The sequence below is a fragment of the Taurulus bubalis genome (assembly GCF_910589615.1).
Source record: "Taurulus bubalis genome assembly, chromosome: 17".
NCBI classification, from domain to species: Eukaryota; Metazoa; Chordata; class Actinopteri; order Perciformes; family Cottidae; genus Taurulus; species Taurulus bubalis.
In genome coordinates this window covers 1,510,579-1,522,943 of record NC_136605.1, presented here as the reverse complement: position 1 = coordinate 1,522,943, position 12,365 = coordinate 1,510,579, and the positions used below count along the sequence as shown (strand labels likewise).

Sequence of the window (12,365 nt, the reverse complement as noted above, 5' to 3'; positions counted from 1 at the left end):
GTGTACACAATGTGTAAATGCTAGAGTTGATGTGTAAACAACATGTAAACAACACGTAAACAACATGTAAACAATGTGTACACAATGTGTAAACAATGTTTAAACAACATGTAAAGAATGTGTAGACAATGTGTAAACAACATGTAAACAATGTGTAAACAATGACAATGTCTGTGGATGATCAACACAATGCTAACCATGTAGAACATACAACATATCTGCTCTAAGATCCATGTGCACACACACACACACACACACACACACACACACACACACACACACACACACACACACTCTAGAAGACCCAGGTGACCGGGACCCACTGGGGGTTCTTGGAGACCGTGTCCAGGGCGGCCTTGGTGGTGCGGTAGGTCTCGTCCAGGTTGTCGTTGGTAACGCTGAGGTCAAAGTACTGACCGAAGGCCGCCTGCATTTTGGAGCTCTCGTCACACGTCCTCTGCAGCTCCTCGTCCTGCAGCGGGAAGCCAGGGTTATGAACACATTACTTTGACCTGTCAGCAGTTAGTTTGAGCTCCTCAGCTGAAGGTCTGATCCTCACCGTCAGGGTCTTGGGGACCACCCCGGCCTCCACAGCCGAGTGGTTCAGGGCCTTCAGCACCTCGAAGTCTGGAGACTGCAGGAACACCACGAAGGGCAAGAACTCAGAGGTCCTGAGCACCTTGAGGGACTGGAACACAACATGCTCACAGTTAACAGATGGAGGTCCTGAGCACCTTGAGGGACTGGAACACAACATGCTCACAGTTAACAGATGGAGGTCCTGAGCACCTTGAGGGACTGGAACACAACATGCACACAGTTAAGTCAAAAAGAAACTAGAAATAAAGAAATAACCTGATTAATAAATGAATATGACATTACATTTAAGAACAAACATAATATTCAAAATAAGGGGAGGAATGATTTATTTGAGTCATTTGTATTAATTTGCCATTGTAAATGAATAAAGTTGTTACGTAAATGATGACATATGAGTGTTGAATTTTAGGCAGAGAAACAGATTTACAGATAGGAAACACTGACTCTCCTTCGAGCCGCTCTCGATGGATCACATGTGTTTATGAATGAGTCGCTTGTATGAATGAACCACAAAGAATGCTGAACCCAGCAGCCCTGCAGCAGTTAACCTTTGAGAGTTAAACGTTCTAGTTCTATGTTCTCCACGGTTCCCTCCTCCTGCAGCAGCTGCTTCAGTAAGAAGCTCTGAGATCATCTGAACGCAGCTGAGGTGTGAAGAGACTTGTTAGCTGACCGTCCACGAGAAGAACTTCATAAGTACGAGGGCTGGTGGGAGACTGGTTTAAACCGGTCTGACACTGGTTCTGTGTCCTTTATACAGATGCCTGTATGCATGCCTGCTTATATTTTGAGTCTTTCTTTTAAAAGCATATTAATTATTTCAAACTCAGCGTAAATGAATGTCATGAACACATGAATATAACACATTTACATGACTTTTACAAAGGACTTTTCCAGGCCTGGAAATAGCCATTTTAAAACTCAAGGACTTTTCCAGATTTTCCATGACGTAAGAACCCTGATCAAAGGAAGTTAAAGTTGAGAGAAAAATGAATCCACCAGTCTCCAGACTAGTGATTGTGAGTGTGAGTGTGACGCGGCACAAATTTAAATTTTCCAACTCTGCCGAAAAATTGGTGTGACACTGAGTTGCGTCAGCCAATCAGCGTTGAGAAGCTCCGCCCGTCATCACCACCGTCCTGCTGTCTGAATCAAACTGCTGCTGGGCCTGAAGTAGCGCTGGAAGCGGCTTCATTCAGACGCTGTTGTGGGACTACGGATAATATTATGAACCCAGACACCATGGAGTTTGATGTTCCCACGTATGTGGAGTTTACACAACAAGTATAAAGCAGAACTAGTGGTTATTTCCATGGTGGATGAAGGAAACGGTAACTGTTTTTACGGAGATAAGCCACACACCCTTTCAGGCGCGAGTAACGTTTGCCGTGCCACTGGCTCAACGTTTGCCGTGAACGCAGCTTTATTGTCCACGAGTAAACATAGACGCAGCATCAGGAGCTAAACCGGGGTGTGCGTACCTGAGGGTTGGCGTCCAGGATGCAGACCCGGCCGGCCTCCACCACCTCGTGGATGGAGTCCATCTTGATGCCGTACAGGCTGCCGTCGTACTCTCCATGCTCCAGGTAGCGGCCGCTCTTGATGTCGGCTTCCATCTTGCTGCGGCTGGTGAAGGCGTACATCCGGCTCTCGCGGTCTTCCTTTTTGGGCTTTCTGGAAGTATCTGGACACAAGAAGGCACACACACACCCTTTTGGTTAAATCATGTTGTCAGAAACGCCTGCATCAGCTTGTTCCTGCTCCTAATTCAGCTCCACACATCTTAAGGATCACATCTGTATCTGCCTGGTAGTACTACTCCTTAAATATAGGACCTTCATACATGGAATGGTGGTGCCGAAGAGGAGAGGGTCTCTCAGGAGAAGCTTGTTCTTCAGTCTCCGCCGCCCCACACCCTGGGCACCGATTAAAACCAGAGTTTTCCTCTTGAAAGGCGGGACCTTGGCCACCTCCTCGTAGAGCAATATCTCATGTCTGTCGAACTCTGAGAGAGAAGGTGGAAAGGATGGAAAGTGGGGTATGATGAGTAGAAGAGTTGGAAAAGGAAACGTGTATCAGTAGTGACTACATGTAAGGAGATGGCCAAACTAATGACACCACATGGTAAAGCTTGGTTACCTGCATTTTTGGTTGTCACGTACATCATTTTCTTCTTCTTCTTACCACCAACACCAGTACAAAGATTTCCTGTCACATGAATGGAGCAGAGAGGGAGTCAGGCATGAGCGCCTCATTCACTGTCTCGTTTACTGGCTACTTCACTGTCTCATTCACTGGCTACTTCACTGGCTCATTCACTGTCTCATTCACTGTCTCATTCACTGTCTACTTCACTGTCTACTTCACTGTCTACTTCACTGTCTACTTCACTGTCTACTTCACTGTCTACTTCACTGGCTACTTCACTGGCTCATTCACTGTCTCATTCACTGTCTCATTCACTGTCTACTTCACTGTCTACTTCACTGTCTACTTCACTGTCTACTTCACTGTCTACTTCACTGTCTTATTCACTGGCTCATTCAATGGCTACTTCACCGTCTCATTCACTGACTCATTCACTGGCTAATTCACTGACGCATTCACTGTCTCATTCACTGGCTACTTCACTATCTCATTCACTATCTCATTCACTGGCTACTTCACCGTCTCATTCACTGACTAATTCACTGGCTACTTCACTGGCTCATTCACTGTCTCATTCCCTGGCTACTTCACTGACTCATTCACTGTCTCATTCACTGTCTCATTCCATGGCTACTTCACTGTCTCATTCACTGGCTCAGTCACTGTCTCATTCACTGACTACTTCACTGTCTCATTCACTGACTCATTCACTGGCTACTTCACTGGTTACTTCACTGACTCATTCACTGACTCATTCACTGACTCATTCACTGGCTACTTCACTGGTTACTTCACTGCCTCATTCACTGGCTACTTCACTGGCTCATTCACTGGCTCACTCACTGGGGTTATGTGCCAAACTTCTTTGCCAGGACGATTTGCTGTTAGTTATCTGTTTGTTGTTTACCATATGTATATATTAGTGCACTATGTTTATTGTTTGTATTATATTTGTATGGTTGTATTATATGTTTATTGTTTGTATTATATTTGTATGGTTTTATTCTATGTCTATGTTTATTGTGATGCATCCTTGTATGTTCAACGTACCCGGCAGTAAACTATTCTGATTCTGATTATCGCTCCTCTGATTGCTGATACTTGACATTGTAAATGAGTGCACAAGCCACTAGATAGCAGTGTGGAACAGCTAAGCGCTGAAGAGGAGAGTATTGGGAACTGTATCCAGAAGGGAAGGTATTGCAGTAATAAAACATAAACCGTTCATAAATACACAGGATACCATCCACTCAAGTAGACCACACCTTCCCTAAATCACATTGGAGCTGCTACGGACTTTTCATCTGATTCATGCCATCATTAAATTCATTTAAACTATTGCAATTTTCTTTGTGAATAATTGTTATTTTATTGATCATCATTATTGTTTGATGATCCGATGTGAGGGGTGTCTATGTGTACAAATTGTAAAGCCCTCTGAGGATAACTAGTCATTGGTGATTCTCATTGTGTTTCTTCTCAGTGACCTGCTGGAGCCAGTTCCACGTCTCTCTTCACGAACGCTTTCCTCTTCTCCTCCAGAATCTGACTGGGGATCAGCCCGGCACTGCCTCCCTCCACATGACGGGCCTGACAACACATGTGCATATACGTTCATAACACACAACACATGTGCATATACGTTCATAACACACAACACATGTGCATATACGTTCATAACACACAACACATGTGCATATACGTTCATAACACACAACACATGTGCATATACGTTCATAACACACAACACATGTGCATATACGTTCATAACACACAACACATGTGCATATACGTTCATAACACACAACACATATGCACATACATTCATAACACACATCACATGTACACATACATTCATAACACACAACACATATGCACATACGTTCATAACACACAACACATATGCATATACATTCATAACACACATCACATGTACACATATGTTCATAACACACAACACATACGTTCATAACACACAACACATATGCACATACGTTCATAACACACAACACATACGTTCATAACACACAACACATACGTTCATAACACACAACACATACGTTCATAACACACAACACATATGCACATATGTTCATAACACACAACACAGATGCACATACGTTCATAACACACAACACATATGCACATATGTTCATAACACATATGCACATACGTTCATAACACACAACACATGTGCACATACGTTCATAACACACATCACATATGCACATACGTTCATAACACACAACACATGTGCATATATGTTCATAACACACAACACATATACGTTCATAACACACAACACATACGTTCATAACACACAACACATATGCACATACGTTCATAACACACAACACATGTGCATATACGTTCATAACACACAACACATGTGCACATACATTCACAACACACATCACATGTACACATACATTCATAACACACAACACATATGCACATACGTTCATAACACACAACACATATGCATATACATTCATAACACACATCACATGTACAGATATGTTCATAACACACAACACATACGTTCATAACACACAACACATACGTTCATAACACACAACACATATGCACATACGTTCATAACACACAACACATATGTTCATAACACACAACACATACGTTCATAACACACAACACATATGCACATATGTTCATAACACACAACACAGATGCACATACGTTCATAACACACAACACATATGCACATACGTTCATAACACACAACACATATGCACATATGTTCATAACACACAACACATATGCACATACGTTCATAACACACATCACATGTGCATATACGTTCATAACACACATCACATGTGCATATACGTTCATAACACACATCACATGTGCATATACGTTCATAACACACAACACATATGCACATACGTTCATAACACACATCACATGTGCATATACGTTCATAACACACAACACATATGCACATACGTTCATAACACACATCACATGTGCATATACGTTCATAACACACATCACATGTGCATATACGTTCATAACACACAACACATATGCACATACGTTCATAACACACATCACATATGCACATACGTTCATAACACACAACACATGTGCATATACGTTCATAACACACAACACATACGTTCATAACACACAACACATACGTTCATAACACACAACACATGTGCACATACGTTCATAACACACAACACATGTGCATATACGTTCATAACAACACACAACCCTACGGTCCTTTCATTACAGTGAACATGTCTACATGTTGTTGGTTTCATTACAGTGAACATGTCTACATGTTGTTGGTTTCATTACAGTGAAATATCTACACGTTGTTGGTTTCATTACAGATGGACATGTCTACACGTTGTTGGTTTCATTACAGTGAACATGTCTACATGTTGTTGGTTTCATTACAGTGAACATGTCTACACGTTGTTGGTTTCATTACAGTGAACATGTCTACACGTTGTTGGTTTCATTACAGTGAACATGTCTACATGTTGTTGGTTTCATTACAGTGAACATGTCTACACGTTGTTGGTTTCATTACAGTGAACATGTCTACATGTTGTTGGTTTCATTACAGTGAACATGTCTACACGTTGTTGGTTTCATTACAGTGAACATGTCTACACGTTGTTGGTTTCATTACAGTGAACATGTCTACACGTTGTTGGTTTCATTACAGTGAACATGCCTACATGTTGTTGGTTTCATTACAGTGAACATGTCTACACGTTGTTGGTTTCATTACAGTGAACATGTCTACACGTTGTTGGTTTCATTACAGTGAACATGTCTACACGTTGTTGGTTTCATTACAGTGAACATGTCTACACGTTGTTGGTTTCATTACAGTGAAATATCTACACGTTGTTGGTTTCATTACAGTGAACATGTCTACATGTTGTTGGTTTCATTACAGTGAACATGTCTACACGTTGTTGGTTTCATTACAGTGAACATGTCTACACGTTGTTGGTTTCATTACAGTGAACATGTCTACATGTTGTTGGTTTCATTACAGTGGACATGTCTACATGTTGTTGGTTTCATTTCAGATGGACATGTCTACACGTTGTTGGTTTCATTACAGATGGACATGTCTACATGTTGTTGGTTTCATTACAGTGAACATGTCTAAATGTTGTTGGTTTCATTACAGGTGGACATGTCTACACGTTGTTGGTTTCATTACAGATGGACATGTCTACATGTTGTTGGTTTCATTACAGTGAACATGTCTACATGTTGTTGGTTTCATTACAGTGAACATGTCTACACGTTGTTGGTTTCATTACAGGTGGACATGTCTACACGTTGTTGGTTCCATTACAGGTGGACATGTCTACACGTTGTTGGTTTCATTACAGATGGACATGTCTACACGTTGTTGGTTTCATTACAGATGGACATGTCTACATGTTGTTGGTTTCATTACAGGTGGACATGTCTACACGTTGTTGGTTTCATTACAGGTGGACATGTCTACACGTTGTTGGTTCCATTACAGGTGGACATGTCTACACGTTGTTGGTTTCATTACAGATGGACATGTCTACACGTTGTTGGTTTCATTACAGATGGACATGTCTACATGTTGTTGGTTTCATTACAGGTGGACATGTCTACACGTTGTTGGTTTCATTACAGATGGACATGTCTACACGTTGTTGGTTTCATTACAGATGGACATGTCTACACGTTGTTGGTTTCATTACAGATGGACATGTCTACATGTTGTTGGTTTCATTACAGGTGAACATGTCTACATGTTGTTGGTTTTATTACAGATGGACATGTCTACATGTTGTTGGTTTCAATACAGGTGAACATGTCTACACGTTGTTGGTTTCATTACAGGTGAACATGTCTACATGTTGTTGGTTTCATTACAGGTGAACATGTCTACATGTTGTTGGTTTCATTACAGATGGACATGTCTACATGTTGTTGGTTTCAATACAGGTGAACATGTCTACATGTTGTTGGTTTCATTACAGATGGACATGTCTACATGTTGTTGGTTTCAATACAGGTGAACATGTCTACACGTTGTACTCCACCTGCCACCAGTTGACGTCGTCCTGGTTGACGATCTGCAGGATGTCTCCGGTCTCGAACCTTAGGCCCGCCTCCTTACAGGGAATCAGGTTGTCATTGGCCGGGTCGTAGTCATAGTGACACTTAAAGAACAGCTGGAGGAACAGAAACAGATGGAGAGATGGAGAAATGGAGAGTCCATACCAACACCAGCGGAATGACATGATTCTCTATATCCAGTTCTACAACATAACAATACGCAGGTTGGATATGTTGTACTTTAATGTAACATTTACATGAATTGAAAATCATTGACTTCTTTTTTGAATAAATCTGGATGTCTGTCTTTGCAAGTGTCTCCTCCTTGAGTCTGAACAGTCTGTTTGCATACTGCAAATGTGCTATTGATCATATTTGAATCTAAATATTTGCTTTGATTAATGGCGTTAGTAATTCTAATCTTGTTATAATACATAATTATAACCACTAACACCATAAATCAATGCAAATATTGCTTAGCACTAGTGTTAAGAAGCTAAACAGGTCATATTTCCTTTTCTAATATCTATGTTATATTGGAAACATCAACTGGATTTACACGATTAACTTCCTTTTTCAAGATTACATTGAGCCCATCACGATAACATCATAATGAACCTTCACCTAATACGTTCTTTTGAGTATTTTGGCTTCAACTCGAAGCCTCTGCTCTGTGACGTCTGTAGATAAAGACCTAGACGTCCTCAGTTGAGTGTTTGTAAATCTATGCTATAACTGATAATACATTTGTCCGTTTCAGAAGCCTCACGCCTGTCAGCAGGTGTGTCCTCTGTGTGCTCACCTGTGTTGGCAGTATGGCCTCATGGTAGCTAGGCAGGATCTTCAGAACCACACTTCCGCTGGCGGCCTGCAGCTCCTCCTGCAGCACCCGGGCGTCCCGGCCCACCTCTCGTCCATTCACCTGTCGACACATGGAGAGCGGGACGTTTCTGAACCGACGCATTCATAATCACATGTGTGGGATCTTCAATGCAGGATGACGGGTTACTGAGGACTTCACAAAGATCCCAGGAGCTCGGTGGGCTGCACGTAATAAGACAGAGGACCCAGCCTTGAGGTTCTCCACTGATAAGATCATAAGAATTGACATATGTGTCTGAGGGAGAGGTACCGGAAGTCCTTCTTTCCCGCTGCTGTCAGGCTGCACAACAAGCTGAGCTCAAAGTAGACCACAAACACTTATAACACTTTAACTTTAATTACGTTCATCTGATGCAATATATATAATACATTTAAGTACTTTATATACTTTTTTATTCCATCTGTATATTTAATATTGCTATTGTATTATCCTTTACTGTTCTTATAACTGTTTTACTGTTTATTTATATTACTTGTTTTTTTATTTACTGTGTGTCTCCCCACTGTGGGACTAATAAAGGATTATCTTATCTTATATGTTTCTACGTTCTGACAGAGCCAGGCTGTTTCCCTGGTCCTTTTTCCATTTTTCAGTACTTTTGTGCCAAACTGCTGACAGTAGCTTTATATCTGGCGTATAGACAAAGTGACATCAATCTCATCATTTAACGAATGAAGAACGACAATTAGCTCTTCTTTTAAGACACACTATAGTTTGGGTCAGATCAAAACTTTGGTTTTAAAAATCAAGGAACAAATCAAGTTCAATGCCCTCCTACCATACGCCAACATAATGGGAAAGGTCAGTAGAGGTCAACTTATGTATATATATCTTTATTTAAAAAGTGACCATGTACAGTTAAAACATAAATGTCACCATTTGATGCAGATCCAGATTTTAGCTTCAGCTAATTTGCATCCGTAGTCCCTTGACAGACCATAACAAACATAAAACAACAGCAAACAGGATAGGAGACACAACATGATATGTGGTGAGAATAACACACAATACACACAACCCTCTTAAAGGTGCAGCCCACCTCTTTGATGATGTCTCCGACATGCAGCAAGCCCTGCTGGTCGATCATGCCTCCGTGCAGGATGCGGGCGATGATCAGCTCTCCGCCCTCCACCTTGAACGTTACGCCCTGAAACACAAGGAGCAGCACACACTTCTTTACAAGCAACAGGAAGAGGGCTTGGAGCAGAGAAGGTGGTTCCAGTGGTTCCTACCAGGTGCTCGCCCGCCACCTTGCGGACGCCCACCATGCGGATGGCATCGGGCGGCGGGGGCAGGTTGTGTGTGTCCTCCTGCTCGTGATCCACACAGTCACACGGGCTGGGGGGGGGCGTGTCACAGGCCTGGGACGCCACGGAGTCGTGAGTCTGCAGCAGAGACTGAACACACGGGACGGACGGCAATGTTAGACACCACGATGTTCCCTTAACTGAGAAGAGGAAAGAGCCAGGCCTTCTGAGAGCAGAGGTTAACACAGAACACGAAACGTAATCACACCTGGAAGTGCGGCTGGGTCAGGATGAGGCTGAGCTCGGCCGCCGTGTCGGAGCGCTGCCTGAAGGGGTCCAGCTCACTGAGGATCTCTTGCAGCAGCTCCACGTTGTTCTCCCTCACCGGGGACGGGTCCTTCAGGCGCTGCTGCGGCTCCTGAGACACATGTACACAACCATGGAGACACATGTACACAACCATGGAGGCACATGTACACAACCATGGAGACACATGTACACAACCATGGAGACACATGTACACAACCATGGAGACACATGTACACAACCATGGAGACACATGTACACAACCATGGAGACACATGTACACAACCATGGAGGCACATGTACACAACCATGGAGACACATGTACACAACCATGGAGACACATGTACACAACCATGGAGACACATGTACACAACCATGGAGACACATGTACACAACCATGGAGACACATGTACACAACCATGGAGGCACATGTACACAACCATGGAGGCACATGTACACAACCATGGAGACACATGTACACAACCATGGAGGCACATGTACACAACCATGGAGACACATGTACACAACCATGGAGACACATGTACAAAACCATGGATACACACATGTACACAACCATGGAGACACACATGTACACAACCATGGATACACACATGTACACAACCATGGAGACACACATAAACACAACCATGGATACACACATGTACACAACCATGGAGACACACAGACGCAACATCGACAGAAACATACATATATACACATATATATATGTATATATATATACGTGTGTGTGTGTGCGTGCGTGTGTGTGTGTGTGTGTTCCTCACCAGAGGGCTCTCCATGATGCCTTTGAGGAAGATGAGATCCAGGTCATTGGCTGTGGTGGAACTGGTGGTGGTGTCGCTCATCGCGTCCAACTGGTGCACTATAACACACAACACGCACACACACAGACACACACAGCAGGGAGACACAGGAAGAGAATGAGACAGTGACTCTGGCTGCTTCAAGGTTGTCGACTGACATTCGTCAAGTCAAATATTTGTTTTATCTGGTCTAACACTGTGGGCGTGTTGTGGGGTCTAAAACTGGGGCGTGTTGTGGGGTCTAACACTGGGGGCGTGTTGTGGGGTCTAACACTGGGGGCGTGTTGTGGGGTCTAACACTGGGGGCGTGTTGTGGGGTCTAACACTGTGGGTGTGTTGTGGGGTCTAACACTGGGGGCGTGTTGTGGGGTCTAACACTGTGGGTGTGTTGTGGGGTCTAACACTGTGGGCGTGTTGTGGGGTCTAACACTGGGGGCGTGTTGTGGGGTCTAACACTGTGGGTGTGTTGTGGGGTCTAACACTGTGGGCGTGTTGTGGGGTCTAACACTGTGGGCGTGTTGTGGGGTCTAACACTGGGGACGTGTTCTGGGGTCCAGTCTCACCGGGCTCGGTCCTGGTGGAGGCCACAGGCATGGTGGAGCTGAGGTTGATCTGAGGAGGAGAAAGAACAGAAAACAGTGGATTAGGTTTTCAGGTGTAGTGGTGACCTGTAGAACTACACACTGCACTGTCTTAAGACACACTGCCTCAGTGAAACTACAGCACTGTTACACAAAGAAGACTTAGACGCTGCAGGAACAGTTCACCAGTCAACACCACTCATGTCTGGACTGGGAATATAAAGCAGCAGTGTGTGTGTGGGCCACTTTGCATCAATGCCGTGCAGCAGTTGTGTGTCAAGTCCTCCTTTTCTCGCTCTCTCACACACACACACACACACACACACACACACACACACACACACACACACACGCACTAGCACTAGCAAGGGAGGGAGTCCCAGAGATTGTTCTGAAATGGAGCATTTATACTGAGAGAGAGAGAGCGAGACATGAAGAGAGGGGAGGGGAATGTGGGCGGAACAAATCTATGCATTGCCATGACAACAGACACAATACAATGGCAATTTGGGGAATGAGAGGAGAACAAAGAGGGAACACCGACCACTCAGCAATATATGAAATCCCTTCTACTGGTCCAGCTTTAACACAATGTGTGTCTGTGTGCGCGTGCGTGTGTGCGTGTGTGTGTGTGTGTGTTGTGTCTGTCTGTCTGTCTGACAAAGCTGTAGCTAGCTTG

The 12,365-nt window shown here is 43.5% G+C and overlaps 1 protein-coding gene across 1 annotated transcript; it reads right to left on the bottom strand.

Moving 5' to 3' along the window:
* Positions 1–283: 283 nt before the first annotated feature.
* mpp2a (MAGUK p55 scaffold protein 2a) lies at positions 284–11,699 on the bottom strand (the record flags this gene model as incomplete). Its single annotated transcript, XM_079233116.1, has 13 exons — positions 284–472; positions 560–688; positions 2,082–2,284; positions 2,444–2,605; positions 2,740–2,808; positions 4,236–4,338; positions 7,830–7,961; positions 8,648–8,767; positions 9,768–9,875; positions 9,961–10,125; positions 10,244–10,393; positions 11,067–11,164; positions 11,669–11,699. 13 exons carry the CDS (start codon positions 11,697–11,699, stop codon positions 296–298), a joined length of 1,647 nt encoding a protein of 548 aa, XP_079089242.1. The 3' UTR covers positions 284–295.
* Between the last annotated feature and the right edge of the window lie 666 nt (positions 11,700–12,365).